This window comes from Podarcis melisellensis, assembly GCF_964234715.1.
Source record: "Podarcis melisellensis genome assembly, chromosome: 13".
In the NCBI taxonomy this organism is placed as follows: Eukaryota; Metazoa; Chordata; class Lepidosauria; order Squamata; family Lacertidae; genus Podarcis; species Podarcis melisellensis.
The window spans coordinates 18,212,697-18,230,685 of NC_138545.1; the positions used below are offsets into that span (position 1 = coordinate 18,212,697).

The following is a 17,989-nucleotide window of genomic DNA, read 5'->3' on the forward strand; positions in this document are numbered from 1 at the left end:
AGCATGAGACTCGGGGTCATGGCTTGCAGCCCCACATTGGGCAAAAGGATCCTTTAATTGCTGGGGATTGGACTAGAAATCAGTGGTTCCCAATTGTTTTTTGGCCATGCCCCACCTAAGCATCTCTAAAATCCTGATCCTACCCCCCCCCCATGGCATATAATTCTTATTGTTCAAAAAGTGAACTCCTATTCACATGGAGGAAGCCTAAAAGGCCATTAACTGTTAATAACTCATTCTTGAACTGCCCCCCTTAAAAATTAAATTGTCCCTCTGTGGGAATGATCCTTGTGGTCCCTTCCAACTCTACAGTTCTGTGATACGTGGAATTGTGCTGCAAAAGCCCTCAAGGCTGTGAAACATAGTTGTAAGAATGTGAGAAGGGCTACGATCTAATACACAAAGCTAAATCTTGGAAGAGGGGGCCTAAGGAAACTTGGGCCACAATCACACCACAAATGTAAAATGCTGTGATGCCACATCCATGGCTACCCCCATGGAATTATGGGAGCTGTAGCTGCTTAAGGGCTGTTCAGAGACCCCTATTGCCCTCACAGGACTACAATTCCCAGAGTTCCCTGTGAAGAGGGATTGATTGTTAAGCCACAGCTCTGGAGAGGAAACCCACTCAGACACGGACCAGGAAAACCCGGACTTGTGCCTAGAAATGTGTCATGAAAGGAAATGTGGATGAGCTCTAAATGAGCAGCCCAGCCCGGCTGTGGACACACAGTAACTCTCGGCCTTGCACGCTCAGCCTCTCCCTGTGCCTCACCCACACACTCATGCGCGTCTTTGGGGGTTGCCCGCTGCCAAGGCCTGTCCCAGTAGAAGGCTTTGCAGGTGTCGCACTCCAGCCCGGCTGTGTTGTGGCGGCACTCGCACTGGGGCGCCCCTCCGTCCCGGCCGGTTGCGCACCGCGAGGCGTGTCCGTTGCATTTGCACCGGGCCCCAACCTGCAGCTCGGCCACTCCGTAAGACGCCTCCTTCCTCCGCAACCCCAGCGTCCGTGTCGGGTGCATGCGGTCGAACGACACGCGGAGGTCAGTGGCTGTGACCCAGTCCTGGAGCACGGGGCTGTACTCAAACATCCTGGCAGAGGGACGGCCTGCCAGGGGCATAAAGGCCACCAGCCCCCCAGTCAGAGGCTTGGGGGCCATTTGGGCTTCGACACAAGCCGCCTCGTGCTCCATGGCCTTCAGGATGGCAGTGGTTGGCGGCAAATGGTAACGCCGCCGGCAGTGGGTGGAGAAGAACTGGAAGGGCACCCAGGTGCGCCCGTAGTCCATCGACTTGTAAATTGCAAGGGACTCTGGCCGTGGGGAGCAGAACCGCAGAGCCACGTAGAGAACTTCCACCCGGCGCCCTAGAGCCAAAGTCAGTGTGGCGTTAGCCCCCGGCTGGGACCACCAGCAAGTGGCGCTGCCCTCGGCGTCGGTCAGGAACTCTGGCAAGTGGGCGTTTTCTTTGCAGCGCTGGCAGAATTTCGAGGCTGGGTCGGCGGAGTCCCGGAAGGCGCACAGTCGTCCGGGAGGGTTCCCGCATGTGCTGGATGCTTCCACCAGGCGCCCTGAGGCCACTTCGGAGAGTTCAGGGAGGCAGTAGTGCGGGTGATGGTTGGCATCGTAGCAGGGATCGCGAGGGTCCGATGCCAGGCCCAGGAGGAATGGGAGGAAAACTGCAAAGCCCCATGGGAAGTGAAGCATCTCTAGGGGGGCAGGAAGGGAATGAGCCAAGAGTCGAAAGCTAACTATACATCACCTGGAAAAGAAGGAGGGAGATAATGGTTGTAGTTGGACTGCTGTTGACAATCACAGAAGAAGAAAAGGTCACAATTGTTATGTATAATTGCTTAATTCACACAGAAATGGAGAACACCTGAATGTGTATTGCTGAAGGCTTTAACCTGGGGATTTCCCAGGAGTTATATTAAGCTTTCTGAGCTCCTAGATGGGTTGATAATTAACTATTATTGTTCTTTGCTAGTTCTGGTGAGGTGTTTAACTTTAGATCACATGGGAGGCTATTGAACTACAAATTCGCCATCTTGGAAGGGTGGTGGCTGTAGTCTTTGTTCTCAGGCTCTGTGGGAGTAAGGATATGAAAATGAGCCTCTCCAGAATGTGAATGCCACTCCAGGCTAAAAGGAGAGAGAAATTTGTTTCTAGGTCTGTTTGGAATTATCTTTTGTTTCTTATAAGATGCTGAGCCTGTGCTGGACATGCACAAGATATTGTATGGAATTATTTGGATGTATCTTTAATGTTTTTGTTCTGTTTTGAAGAAAGTTCTGCACTTAAAGCTTGAATCAAACTTACGGATATAGACAATGTATTATAGCAAAAGGAATCAGTTTTCATGCATCCAGTTGCTTCACACTACGCGATATTAATATCTGCAGTAACATCCGCCTCTCCCCATTCACTCCTGTCTTGTTTACCCCCACTATTTCTACAACAACGTAGAGCTTTCCTAGACTGGTGCTTTTTTGAGGGTATATACTGCAACATGTCCCTGATGCGGTGGATTCATACTGGACCATCCACACATCTTTCTGCTTTATTAGTTGTGCAGTGATGCTCCCCCAAAGTTATCATGCCATTGCCATCTGGGGGAGGGTACTCTACAGTATGGGCATAGCCAGGATTTTTTTGGGGGGGCAGGCCTTTTGTTGGAGGGAGAACCTCAGTTTGCTATGTATTTTATTGGTTTTTATTGATTGGGGGGTAGCTGCCCCCCTGGCTAAGCCCATGCACAATAGCACAACAAAAGCCAGAAGCAGGAATGACTGGAACATTTCTGGTATAATTAGCTGCAGGATTTCAGCAGGAAGCTATGGGACATGCATGGATTGGAAACAGAGCAGTATGTCTGCCCCAAAACGTATGCAGGTGCAAACAGTTTTGAAAGTGGGATTGTGTATGACCACCCAATACCATCATGAGCGCAAATTCACCATGAAAAGGACTACTATATGTAAAACACAATAAATGGGAGGCTCTTATTCTGCTGCATGCAATCTAAAGGTTTCCCCCTCAACACTCACTCCTCTTGCAAAATGCCACATTTCCCTAGTGTTCAAAGTACAATATTTTGCCACTGGGAAATGCGACTCACGGAGCTACGGTTCCCAGAATTCCCTGTGAAGAGGACTGTTAAACTACTCTGTCAATTGTAGCTCTGTGAGGGGGATCTGTGGTCTCCTGAGAACTCTTCAGCACCCTTAACAAACTTCCCACAATTCTTTGGAGGAAGCCAGGACTGCTTAAAGCCGTATGATACTGCTAAATAAACAGGGTATTTGTAGAAGCCCCAAAATAGGATGCCCCTGCGGGTGGCCACTCCTTGGTAATCACTAGTAGAGAGGTGAATTTGTCTGTGCACACACACACACACACCCTGCAAGTTGTCGCTGCACCTGTTCTTTGCTCTGTGATCATTCATGGAACAATAATTCACACACACACATATCTCAACGACCCGCTTCAATCTAGAAACTAGGCCCAAAGAGCCAAATAGATGAGAATTTAATGAGCATGAGAAACTAGCTTTAAACCCCCTTTTCACAGTAGAGGCACGAATGGGAATTAACCCAGTCCCAAGGGCTGGGGGTGGGGAAGAGAAATAAAGGGAGGAGGTAATAAGCAACGAGGGGTTGCATCTGGTTATTAGTGTGTGGGTGTGGGTGTAGAGAGAGAGGAGGGTATAACTTGAGAGCGGTGTGCGTCCAAAAATAAATGACTGCTCAAGGAGTGCTAATTTGTGGGATTATGATAAGCCCAAATTCTCAATTTTCCCTGCGTGCCAGCACAGCTGGGGGTTGAGTAAACATGTTAGTTCCCCAAGGAGGCCACAACTATTGCACTTCAGGGCAGAAAAAAAGTATGGAGGGTGAGAGGAAATGGAGAAAAGTTTGTCCCCTCTCTATGGGGCAGCGGCAGGCTTCTCTTAGCAACGACCAAACCTAGGGATTGAGGAGTCCTCGTCTGTGGGTTAGGATAGGTCAGATTTTCAATTTTATCTCTGTTCCTTATTGATCCTTAAAAAGGTAAAGGGACCCCTGACCATTAGGTCCAATCGTGGCCAACTCTGGGGTTGCGGCGCTCATCTCGCTTTATTGGCCAAGGGAGCTGGCGTACAGCTTCCGGGTCATGTGGCCAGCATGATTAAGCCGCTTCTGGAGAACCAGAGCAGCACACGGAAATGCCATTTACCTTCCTGCCAGAATGGTACCTATTTATCTACTTGCACTTTGACATGCTTTCGAACTGCTAGGTTCGCAGGAGCAGGGACCGAGCAACGGGAGCTCACCCCGTCGCGGGGATTCGAACTGCTGACCTTCTGATCGGCAAGTCCTAGGCTCTGTGGTTTAACCCACAGCACCACCTTCGTCCCTCAGGGTTATAACCAGAAGGAAATGCTGCCTGGCTTATTCTTATGGCAACCTAAAAGCAACACGGCAGGCTAATAATTTGATTACAACGCTTTATATAGCTACTAAATTGTATCTTCATTCAGAGTCAAGTGGCATACAATATATACAGTGGTACCTCAGGTTAAGTACTTAATTCGTTCCGGAGGTCCGTACTTAACCTGAAACTGTTCTTAACCTGAAGCACCACTTTAGCTAATGGGGCCTACTGCTGCTGCCGCGCCGCCGGAGCACGATTTCTGTTTTCATCATGAAGCAAAGTTCTTAACCTGAAGCACTATTTCTGGGTTAGCGGAGTCTGTAACCTGAAGTGTATGTAACCTGAAGCGTATGCAACCCGAGGTACCACTGTACAAGAAAACACAAACTAACATGACTTCAGAGAATTTTCCAAAGGAGGGGATTTTTTTGATGGTGTATCAAACAGAATGATTGAAGCTTGAGGCAACATGCCTTCCAAAATAAGTATAAAGTCCAAACCACAGCACGGATGCGCCTGGTTATATTCACAACTTATTCATATATTTAGCAGTGAACATGCTGAAAGAATTTGGAGCTCCAGAGACAGTAGCAGGGTAGCGACGCTCAGATAGGCGTAACCCCAGATTTTTCTCTTCGCAACACAGGGGATCTTGGCTGGCTTATTCTTATGCCTAACACCAGCTTCATCTCAAGAAATCAACATGGAGAAACATTATGCCCTGTAATGCCTGTGAATCCATCAGGCGTTAAAAGGCAGAGCTATGGCCACTGGCTGAAAAGTTGGCAATCCTATTGTTGATTAATGTGAACCAGATTGTGCCTGGCTGTCATTGTTCATTATTTGTCATTGTGTGTGTTGTTGTTTTTTTAAATAAAGGCACGCAACACACAAAACACATTCATTTGACAGGTTTTGACATGTACCATCCACAATACTTAAATCTCCAGCTGTGACAGAACTTGTACCCAAAGACCCAGTGAAGATATATCTTAGGGGTTCCAGATACACCCACACCTAACTCACAGATGATATCATTGTAATTCTATCTAGTGCTTCCTAACTTGCTCAGTACGGCCCTCCAGATGTTGTCGGACTACATATTCCACCATTCCTGACCATTAACCATGCTGGCTGGGCCCAATGATGGGTGCTGGAGTCCAAACAACATCTCGGGGGGCCACAGGTTCCCCATTCCTGGGAATCCAGGCCAAGGGAATACTAATAATGCTTTCCAGGCAGAGCACATCTGCTCCTACGAGATTTCTTCTTTACATGTGTCCATACCACATTTTGCAGCCATTCGTACAAGCAAAAAGAAGTAAAGCTGCCAACTTTTTAATTTAGAGATGCTGACCATATAAGCATGCCAGCTGGAAACAACCTGCGGGACAGGTCAGAGGAAGAATCAGGGCAACAGCTGGCTGATCAGAGGGCAGGGCTTGTAGGAAGCTGGCAGGGTTACCATTGAATGCATAGCCAAAAAATGAGAAAATGTACCCACCCCAAGAGTTGACAGGTTTGCACAAAATTTGCATGTGTACAGATGCAAAGTTAGAAATAACAGGTATCATTTAAATAAAAATAAAATACTAGGGAGATTGTGACCTAGTGACCTCCGTGCCTTCTCAGTTTGCTGCCCTGGTGCTGCTAACTGTTAATGGGAAACTTCAATACCCCTCCTGCTCGCCTTTCTGGGGGTTCTTCAACCTTTCAAACAGGAGGCCAAAGAGTAGGACACCCCCCCCCGAACAAAGGCAGAAGCTGATTGGTTAGGGTGTGGAGCCAGCAGGAGCCAAGGCAAAATTTGGCAGGTCAGGATGATGGTCTGGAGGGCTGGAACAGAGCTAGGATGGAATCCGGAAAGAGCAAGACTGTAAGGCAAAATCACAAATCCTAAACTGGAGCAATATCTAACAGGTCATTTGATGGGCAATACCTGGCAAAAATCCAGAGTTAATGAACTTTCCAGATTCCCAAACTGGACCCCTGGAAGAACACGGTTATCCTCATCTAACCAAACACCTTTAGGAGATACTAAATGCACTTTTAGTGTGTCATTTTTGTAAAAACACGCACAGTGTGGGGATTAGAGAAGACACTATAAGCCACAAAACTGTGAAATCTGTGATTGACTGCTTTGGGGTGTGTTTTATTTTATTTTATGACAGTCCTGAATAAGGTTTGAGATTCAAGTGAGACAGTCAATTATGGGATGGGCTGAGGCGCTGATGGAGGTCTGGCGACCCTAGAAGCCTGATCTCCTGTTTCTTCTCCCTTGATAGGGGATAATCCTTGGAAGAGAGGAAAGTGATGCCTCTGTCTTGTCTCTGATTTCTCCCCCCTCACACACACTAATCACTAATTGCCTGGGGGGCTTTGATTGCGGAGCATTCCTCAGCCACCAGGGAGGTCTCTCCTGTCTCCTGCAGTGTGTGTGGCTCCTTCTCACTGACGGGCAGGCAGTTCCTTGTTCCCAGGCACGGTTGGACCCATCATCCTCATAATCTTCCCCTCTTCTGCAAGGATTGCTTTTGTAATTTCTCCCATGGAGGTCTAGGGGGCTGACATGTGTTGGAACTGGCTATCCACGTGGATTTAAAAAAACACCAAAAAACACCCAAGAGAGTAATGAGTAGAAGTCTGCTCTGCAATAACTTTCCTGAAATTGGATGACCAGGCTCTAGCCAGAAATGGGGTGACAAGGGGACCCTAAAGTACACCATTGTGTGTGTGTGAGAGAGAGAGAGAGAGAGAGAGAGACAGACAGACAGACAGACAGACAGACAGACAGACAGACAGATATTCAGAACAGCCAGAACATAAATAACACCTAATCCGTCTGCAGTGATTTAATTGGATTAAATATGAATATAATCAAACCGTATTTAGTCACATTTAAAAGCAAGCACTCGGCAGTCATCCCGCCGAATTTTATTCATTTATTTATTTGGCATATCTACAGCTCAACTTTCATCATGGCTGTGACTCAGTGTGGTTGCATTTGTACTTTGTATGCAGATAGTCACAGGTTCAAGCCCAGCTAAAGCATCCATGCCAGAGTAACAGTGTAACTTCCTTACAAAGAAATTAGGATGAATGCTTATTAAATAGCCAATGCCATCTAATCTCCTTGCAGAAATGCTCGATAAACCGGTTGTCTGGAAGCAGCCTGATTCAGTACAAGGCAGATTTCTAGGTCCCTAATAGATTCCAGTAGCATACAACACTTAGGTGACAATACACAAGGATACAAAATCAGCTAAAAGCAATCAAAACTATTAATCCACATCACAATTAGAGCAGCGGCAAGAAACACAAGATTACAAAAGCTGCCATACTCTCAGTCAGTAAATGCTCTTGATGCTCCGCAAATGCCTGAGCAAATGGACAAGTCTTTACATGCTAAAAAAACCCGACAGAAGCATCTCAATCAAAAATACTTTCACAAGCGGAGAGCCACCACCAAGAAGCCAGCCCCAAAGTGTAAATGTAATATGTGGGGTCTGAGTTGAAAAGTAATCGCAGTTCCAATTGACATCGCTAGTTGGTGCTTGTGATAACAGAGCTGTATAAGATACACCAAAGAAAGTGGAAGTGTGCTGTTTAGCTTGTTTTTTTAGTTGCTCCGTTAATAGTTTCTTTTTTATATGAATTTTAATTGTTTGCTGGTGATTTGTTCATTATTCGATACAATTTGTGTTGTATTTGTGATGTTCTACTATGTCATTGTTATTTATTGTTTGCAAGCTGCTTTGCGAGTCGTGTGAATGAAAAGCAGCACAGGAATATAGTAAATTGAATCAATCAGTTATTTGCTTCTCATCAGCCCCGAGTGCGGGTCTCCCTCCTTCCTGCACAGCGCATACAACAAGACCTTACTGTGCACGTCTCCCAGCAAAGGGACGCAGAGATGATCTTCCTCTACTAGTTTAGTGGCCATGAAACACTGGCTGGCAGGAGCTGATTTACTTTGTATTGAACAACTTCTCATTTGTTCCTTTTCTGCCTTGCTCCTCTTCCATGAGGGTTCTTAAGATGGCGTTTCCCAGACAGGCACTGACTAGCCCCAGAGACCCACTCAGCTTCGGCAGTTTTGTAGCATCATGCAGGCCTTGCCTTGAGCTCAAGGTGGTGCACCTGGTTCTGCTCCCTATTTCATCCTCACCATAACTCTGCGAGGTATGTTAGGCAGAGGAGACACCAACTGGCCCAGAGTCCCCCTTTGTGCTTCATGACTGAATGGGGATTTTTACATTCTGGTGTCCTGGGTCCTAACCCAACACTCCAACCAGCAAACGACATGAAAAAGCAATCACTGCCCCCCAGGTGCTCGCAAGCTAAATGGAAGCAGGAGGAGCAGAAAGAAAGAAAACCAGAGGCGAAATGTCTCTGAGCATGTGCGGAGTGCATTTCCATTGCCGGGCAGGAAACACAATCCACTTCCTACACTTTTTGGCTGGGGTGTGTGTGTCAGGGAGTGTGGTTTTCAAACTGTGTTGTGTGCTGCTGCTACTGGAGTGAGTCCCCCTCTTTTTAAAGGAATGAATCACAGGTATTCCCCATTAGTCTCGACCAGTACAACTGCTGTTCTGTTCTTTTTTGCATGCTTCAGACGCTCCGCATAAAAGCCGTCCCTCTCCCTTTCCACTGCAAAGGGCGAAACGTCCCAAATTCGATTTTACGCCCCTCTCTGAAACTCTAAACATCCCCACTGACAACCGTTCTATCTTCACACCTGCCATGGAGGGGCAGGGAAGGGGGAAAAAACACTTAAAAGCTGAGTCTGGGGTGTGGGCGGACGGTGGCGGCTCTATCATTATGGTTGGAAAACTGACACAGTAACTAAAGAAAGGGGAGGAACCAATTTATTATTATTATTATTATTATTATTATTATTATTATTATTATTATTACTACTACTACTACTACTACTGCTCCTTCTCCTGCACCCTGCTCCTTCCAGTAGCAAAGGCTATTTTGACAAATTGGAAAAAAGGGGTTTCGAAAACATCTGGAATGTCAATAAATCATTTGTCAAACACAAAAGAAAAGCTGTTGTTTTAGGGAGGGATGTGAGGATGCAGCTTTGCCAACTAACCCCCCAAGTTTCTGAAAAACAAGGGAACTCAAATTTCTGTGGGGTGAGGGAACGGGAAGCATTAGCTACTATCTGATATTTGCTGAAGCCCAATTCACACAACTCAATTCGCACAACCAAACAGGTGCAGCCTGTCTGGGCTCGATACAAATGCAACCAGCAACCAAAGGAGCATTTCGGACATCTCCTGGAAACCACCCAGATAAAAGCTGATCTGTGCACATATATTTTTGAAAGCCTTCCATGTTTGGTTTTAACTCAAGAGGCCGGAGCACTGCTCCAGGGCAGTCATTCAAGCAACTGCTCCCAAGAATATAGCCCCTGAAGCTGTTTTCAAAGGTAGTGTTCCAAACATGAAACTCTTTTGCAAAGGCTCTGTCTGGAGACACATGATGCAATAATAAGGATGAAAGGGACACTGAGCATGTACAGAGTGCTATTTGCACACTACTCTGTAACCATGAAAGTTCATGCAAACCTGAAACAACAGGTGAAGGAGAGAGAGGGCACAACTTTTAGAAAGGCTCCAACTTTATAGTTCAACTTTCCTTCAAGGAGGCGCATATATATATATATATATATATATATATATATATATATATATATGCGCACACACTCCTCAATTTTATAATCACAGCAAGCCTGTGAGGTGGATTCATCTGCAACAGAGAGTGAGAGTGACTGACCTAAGGTCAACTTGTAATTTTCATGGCAGATCCTCGTTTGACATGAACCTCTATAATTTCTCTCTCTTAGAAAGTAACTCATTTAAAACATCTCCATCCCACCACCAGCAAGTAGATTTCCATTTCTGTTAGTAGTGTTGATTCAAGGGACTTTGGCATTTGAAGCTGCTTTATTTCATGCTCCCTTACACTATAGCTTTCTTTTTTCCTCCTTGGGAATGAATGAATTTCCTTTCAAGTTCTGGCTGTGAAAGAGATCTTAGTCCCTGCGTGGAGCAATTTTTCCCACAGGCTGGGAGAAACAGGCCCTTCCCAAAGGGTTTGGGGGAAGATGTAAAAGATGGCTCAAACTCTATCACCGTGCAAGATAAAAATTACTTTTGCTGCTGCCGCCCTCACCCCATATCTTCTTGTATGTAGGGAGAAAGGGAATTATCTATCTCCTTTCCCTAAGTCACACAACTTTAGCCATAATCCACACATCTATCCAATAATTTCTTATGAAGTACTGCATTCTGAGGTGTTCCCCACACTAAACCAGGCAGAGGGCCTTCTCGGTAGTGGCACCTTCCCTGTGGAATGCCCACCCTTCAGATGTCAAGGAAATAAAGAATTACACGACTTTTAGAAGACATCTAAATGCAACCCTGTATCAGGAGGTTTTTAATGCTTGATGTTTTTAGATATGCTGTAAGCCTCCCAGAGTAGCTGAGGAAACCCAGACAAATGGGCGTGGTATAAATGATAAAAAATACTATTAAAATAATAAACCAGCTCCAGTTCGAACTGAGAAAAAAAACACACAACCTTGCTATGTTTTAAGCCAGTGCAGTTATGTAAAAACAGCAAAAAAAATTAATCGGGGCGTTTTTGGGACCCATCCTGCTTTAGAGATTGACACATCAACAGCACAGCGCTTAAAGCAAACTTAGATAAAGCTGGGATGGGGGGTTATATTGAAATAAGAAATTCAATTCTCCTAGCCCTAACGATGTGCAAGTTGGAGGGGCTGATCCGCCCCTCACATGTTTATTAGATTTTACACTTTGACACTTCTTTCACATCCCAGAGGCCAGGTGGTTGGAGACATTGCCACCCCAGGAGGGGGTACGGGAAGCATAAATCATGGCTAAAAGTGGCTCCCCCCCAACTATCCACATGACTGCCACCCCCCTCCTCCACCCCTTTTTGTACACAGGCCTGGCTCTGTACTAATTCGTTACACATATGTTGCATCACCTTCTCCAAGCATGCAGGGTGTGATGGCTGACGGCTTCAGCTCACAAATAGATCCAGGGTAGCAGAGGTGCCATTTAAAAAAGTCTGTGGGAAGGGAGGCTCCCTCAAAACTTTCCCGGCATTTTAAACAGCGTGGGAAGGGCTGAGGGGGCCTACCCAGGGCCGGATTTAGGTTGAATGAGGCCCTAAGCTGCTGAAGGGACGGGGGTGGCACTGTGGGTAAAACCTCAGCGCCTAGGACTTGCCGATCGCATGGTCGGCGGTTCGAATCCCCGCGGCGGGGTGCGCTCCCGTCGTTCGGTCCCAGCACCTGCCAACCTAGCAGTTTGAAAGCACCTCCGGGTGCAAGTAGATAAATAGGGACCGCTACCAACGGGAAGGTAAACGGCGTTCCGTGTGCTGCGCTGGCTCGCCAGATGCAGCTTGTCACGCTGGCCACGTGACCCGGAAGTGTCTGCGGACAGCGCTGGCTCCCAACCTCTAGAGTGAGATGAGCGCACAACCCTAGAGTCTGGCAAGACTGGCCCGTACGGGCAGGGGTACCTTTACCTTTAAGCTGCTGAAGGTAATGGGGCCCTTTATATGTCCAGCTGTCCTTTGTCAACGACAAATTGTCGCTGTTCTTTTGTGTTGAATATATGCTGTATGGTAATTTGTGGACCTAATAGGTATCTAAAGCCATTTGCACATGTTGCCATGCAACCAGGCCATGCAGAATGTAGGCACCCTATATATAGAAATGAGTAAAGCAGTGATATTTTAGGGAGCAGGCTAGCAGGTGGGGCCCATTACTTACATCATAGGAGCCTACACAACACAAAATACTGTTGCTGTATGTGGGTTTTATTTGTTTTTTTATCTTATATTTTTGGAAATGTACATCAGTTTTTTCCCCTTTAATTTTTTTGGGGGTGCCCAAGAGAGTAGGGCCCTAAGCTATAGCTTGATTAGCTTATATGTAAATCTGGATACTGCATACCTTGCCTGCAGAAGGTCTCTGGAAGTTAAATCCTCTCCATCTCTAGCTAGGGCCGGGAAAGACCCCCCCCCCGTCTGATTTTGCCCTGGCTGCTATCATGGCGCCTTCCAAATATTCCTTGACTACAGCTTCCAACACTCCTGACCATTGGCCGTTTGGGCTGGGGCTGATGGGAGTTGTAGTTCTACATCTCTGAAGATGCCCTAGATTTAGAGCAGTGTGGGTGGTTCACCTGCACAGGGCAGCAAGCCGAGGTGGCGCAAAATTGAGAGGCTCCATAACTGAGAAGATCCATTTGGGGGAGCCAAATCTGGCTGTACCCAAGGCGCCATATTACTAAAGATTACCAAAGTCCACCCCTGCACACCAGCTGCCCCAAACCAAGCTAAATGCACCAGCAGTCTGACTCCATATGAGGCAGCTTTCAAGTCTGCTGATGCCTCCCTCTTTGGCGACATAAGCAATGGCAACTCATACTTTGAACACTTGAAACAGGGGAAGTGATTTTTCAAAAGTCACCACAATAATCACATCCATATATTTTAAAGCACTTGCCTGCCCTCAAAGAATCCTGGGAACTGTAGATTACCCTTCACAGAGCTATAATTCCCAGCACCTTTAACAAACCACAGCATTCAGGATTTTTCTTTGGGGGGGGGGGAAGACATGTATGGTGCGGAAGTTGTTTTAACATAATTCTTTTCTCCCCAGGTTAATCTTCAGGGTACCCAAGTACTCTGATGAAATTTGCTATGAAACCTCCTGTCTCCCCACCCTGATACCTTGCCTCCCGCTAAACCCGAAGTGGGGAGAAAGAACCTTTAAAGCTGCTGCTATGATATAGAAATAACCTGGCATGCCTCCTTCAGAGAGAAGAATTTCAACGTATTTCCTGGGCAATCTCCTTGTAGATTTCTATTCAGCGCTGCTGAAAACCTCACAGTGGGCTTTGGCGTGTTTTTTTGGTGCAACTCTATTAAAGCCAATCTATTCATCACCACCACCTTTACAATAGCACTCTATGTTGCATATTTGTAATGCAAAGAAACACAGCTTCTGCAGGTTCCCTGCGAAGCACTTTTCAGATTTTGTGCTCAGATTCCTATTATCATTCTAAAGAACTTTCTTTAACCTCTGTTGGGTCAATCAGCCTGAAAGCATCTATGTGAGCTAGGAGATTGCTATTTCCACAGGGCAACTGGGGTTGCTTCCATGGGCTGCTGAGGTCCTCTAGCGCTGCTAAGGCCCTGCATTTCGGCAATTATCTGGAAGTGGAAGCTGAACAGAATAATATATATTCCACACATAATATATATTATCCAGAAATGGGCTTCCCCATGACCAAGATCCTCCAATAATGTTCCCATTCAGCAAAGGTCCTTGGAATTGTTAATTAAAAGTTTCCTTCTTGTAGGTCCAGACTATTTTATTGTTTCCTGATGATGAAATGGCTCCTTCCAGGCTACCAATATTTTCATGTAGGCTTCGTTCACATACCAGCTAATTCAAGTTAGGCAGTTAAAATTGATTGGGAGTTGTCGTGCAAACAGTTCTGCTTCCCCCCCAAGCCGGGTTTTTGGCAACAAATAAAGTGATGAGGAAATTTTACCGCAAACTGTTGGGTAACAATTACTTGATGCAATGAAATATAACTTTCCCACAAACAAATAAGAACAACTTCACAATAAATAACTGATGCCATCTATCCCACCCCCAGTATTTTGTGTAAACAATCAGGAAGGAATGCACAATAAACAGGTGGCCTGGAAACGGCTAATATGAGCGACCAGATTATATCTGCAAACAGGAACTGTCTAATTATAAAGGTGAAGGCGTTTTTAATAACCTCAATGTCAAGGGAGGGGGTGAGATGTTGATGCATTCATTTGTCATGCATGCCTTTGCAAAAACCAAATCAAATATGTTTATTTTAAAAAAAAAAAATTCAATGACCCCTGCTTTGTTCAGACAAGAAGGGGCTGGTTGTGCAATTGCCACGTTGAACAAACATAGGAGGACAACACAGAAAACTCCAGAATTCATTTGGGCTGATAATGACCTTGCCTGGATGCTCTGTGAAAAAGTAGTCAGCATGGAATTGGAGTTTTGGAGAACAAGGCAGCTGGAGACTGAGAGCCACTTGCTCAAAGCTGTCTATTAAGTCTCTGGAGGTCAAGCCCAACACACTGTCCATCAAATGACACCAGCTCTCAGTAACCATTCACAGCCCCTTGCTTTCTTTGGATGTTTTTCCAGTGGGGAGATATGGAGAATCCCCAATTTTGGCCACCCTCCCTTGCTCTTTCTGAGGCTTCCATGCTACCAGTTCAGCCAGCCCCCTCCCAGAAGAGCAAAATAAAAGCATTTGTGGTTTTTCCAGGATTAGGTGGATACATTATTTTGTCATGTGTCTTTACTTAAACAAACGGCAAGCAGCAGGGCTTCCTGTTGGCCAGAAGGCCAGCCTCTTCCCCTCTCCTGCTTTCTCCCAAGGCTTCGGCTCTCGTGTGACATCCTTTTCCATGATGTCAGCATTTCTGGCGTGAACTCCCCTCGTTTGAGGATATATGGTTCTTGGCTCCCAACGGCGTATCTCCGTTTCATCTCCTTTTGCTGCTACGCCAAATTAAACCCAGGAGGGGCCAAGTGTTGCCGGAAACAAGCCCCCGCTCTCGACAGGGTCAAGTAATACCTCAATGGGGAGAATGGCAATTTTCCAGCCATTGGATATCCAGCCCCTAACCTGAAACTAACTGACCACAGGCTGGGCTGCCCCCCCATATCAAAAGCCTCATCTCTCCGGCCCCCCCCCCAGTTCACCACCATGCTGGTATAAATACTGTCATTGCCTTCTAGTCAATTCAGGAGCTACCGTGCAGCGCTCTTCCCCCCACCCACCAGATTTGGGAATCTAGGGTGCTTCCAAGACTTTTACTGTTTTCAGGCGCGAATCACACAATACGATACGATAATCTTTATTGTCATTGTCCCATACAGAACAACGAAATTGAAAAAAATCTACATCAGACATTCAAAAACCAACAAGCCTGCTATCCCAGCCTGGTTGACCCCCTAAAAACTCTGATACCCCATAATTAAATACAATATACTCCCATAGAGACTACCTTACACTGCGTTTAAAAGCAAAATCACATTTGGATAGAAACTGTTTCTCAGGCGGCTAGTCCTAGTCTTTATAACCCTGTACCTTCTTCCAGAAGGCAGACACACACAGGTCGTGAGGTTTAAGTTGCCTTGGTCTCTTGGGCAACAAACCTGCCCCCCCCCCGAAACAGACCAGTTGTGATGAGTGATGGAGAGATGCGGAAGAATAATTGCTTGGTGCAATGTCTGCTAACCTCTCTGCAAATAAATCATAAAGAATGCTTAATAAAACAGTCAATGTCAACTAACTTCCCTGAAAACTTTATGCAAAACAAATCAGGCTGCACACTCAGGTCATCCTAAAGCAACCCCACTCTGGCCTTGGTCACAGCCACCCTTCATAGGCCCACTCATTCCGTGGAACTGGCTCTGTTTACAGGTGCAACATAATATTCATTCAGCATTTGTAAGAAGTTGGTCTTTCAGTGTGGAGGCACCCACCCTTAGGATCTCCCTGCTTGCTGATACCAGGCAGACACCTTCACTGAACTCCTTTCAGCACCAGCTAAAAACACTGTTGTTTAGGCAGGCCTGTATAATGTTTGTACAGTCGTACCTTGGAAGTCAAACGAAATCTGTTCCGGAAGTCCATTCAACTTCCAAAGCATTCGGAAACCAAAGCGTGGCTTCCGATTGGTTGCAGAAGCCCCGTCGGACATTCGGCTTCCAAAAGAATGTTCAGAAACTGGAACACTCACTTCTGGGTTTTGATCGTTCAGGAGCTGACTTGTTCAGGAGCCAAGGCATTCAGGATCCAGGGTATGACTGTAGGTGTATATACACTATACAGTGGTACCTCTGGATATGAACGGGATCCGTCCCGGAGCCCCATTCACATCCTGAAGCGAATGCAACCCGCGTCTGTGCGTGCGCGGGTCGTGATTCGCCACTTCTGCGCATGCGCGTGGCGTCATTTTGACCGTCTGTGCATGTGCAAGCGGCGAAGCCCGGAAGTAACGCATTCCGTTACTTCCGGGTTGCCACAGAGTGCAACCTGAAAGCGCTCAACCTGAAGCAGCTTTTTACCGATAATGTGATTATTTTATACTTTTCGTAAACCACATTGAGGTTTTATTACAACCAAGCGGCATATAAATCTTTTGAAATCGTTAAAAGTAAAATAAATGTAAAGCACCTTTAAAGCATACGCCTTTCCTTCAAAGAATCCTGGGAACTGTACTTACACGGGTGGTGCTGTGGGTTAAACCACAGAGCCTAGGACTTGCTGATCGGAAGGTCGGCGGTTTGAATCCCCGTGACGGGATGAGCTCCCATTGCTCGGTCCCTGCTCCTGCCAACCTAGCAGTTCAAAAGCACATCAAAGTGCAAGTAGATAAATAGGTACCACTCTGGCAGGAAGGTAAACGGCGTTTCTGTGCGCTGCTCTGGTTCTCCAGAAGCGGCTTAGTCATGCTGGCCACATGACCTGGAAGCTGTACGCCGGCTCCCTCGGCCAATAAAGCGAGATGAGCGCCGCAACCCCAGAGTCGGCCACGACTGGACCTAATGGTCAGGGGTCCCTTTACCCTTTACCTTTAAGCTACAGCTCCCAGAATTCTTTGGGAGGGTGTTTTAAATGTATGGTGTGGATACATGCCAGAATCATAGTAGGAAGGTTCATTGGAGGCCATCAAGTTGAAACGCCCCCCCAACTGCTCAGAGCAGGATCTGCAATGCAGGATACAGTTGCAGCATTCCTGAATCCACCCCACCCTGTTTCTTTAACAAAATAACCAGTTCCAGTCCTGAGATTTTTATTTTTTATTTTAAAAACCTAATAGGTTAGTAAATTACTTGATTCTTGCAACCCTGGAGAGGTGGGTAATGTGATAAAATGGCACCAGTAGGAATGGGAGAGAAATTTGATTCAGTTTGCATTTATAGGTAAACCTACCTAATTCTCACTTTCCAAACCAGATTGAGAACTGAAACACAGCCATTCTTTCAAAGCCACCCGTTTCTGAATGTAGCAATGGGGTTCTCCAGCCAAGTAACATGGAGAGAAATGCATATACTAGGGCAAAGTGTGTATAAAACTGCATATATTGGTGAAAATAGCTTACGCAAAATGCATTATACTGTTGTACCTTGGAAGTTGAACGGAATCCATTCTGGAAGTACGTTTGACTTCCAAAACGTTCGGCAACCAAAGTGCGGCTTCTGATTGGCTGTGGGAAGCTCCTGCAGCCAATCGGAAGCCGTGGAAGCCCCATCCGACGTTTGGCTTCCAAAAATAGTTTGCAAACCGGAACAGTCACTTCCGGATTTACGGTATTTGGGAGCCAAAACGTACGAGAACTGAGCTGTTCGAAAACCAAAGTATGACTGTATTCGGGGAAGTTGCTTTGGAAAATGTGTACAATAGGCAAACTGCCTACAAACATGTGTATGCCAGGAGAAATTCGCA

The 17,989-nt window shown here is 46.2% G+C and overlaps 1 protein-coding gene across 5 annotated transcripts in view; it reads right to left on the reverse strand.

The window, feature by feature from the left end:
- Window positions 1–17,989, reverse strand: part of NTN5 (netrin 5) — a 38,460-nt gene that overhangs the window by 8,067 nt on the left and 12,404 nt on the right. For 4 of the 5 annotated variants that reach the window (XM_081886140.1, XM_081886137.1, XM_081886139.1 and 1 more), the window contains one exon: window positions 776–1,761. In XM_081886140.1, the coding sequence (XP_081742266.1) occupies window positions 776–1,706 (931 nt within the window). In that variant the 5' untranslated portion in view covers window positions 1,707–1,761. Of the gene's footprint in view, window positions 1–775; window positions 2,373–17,989 lie in introns of those variants that run through there. The other variant, XM_081886136.1, reaches the window with a different exon arrangement.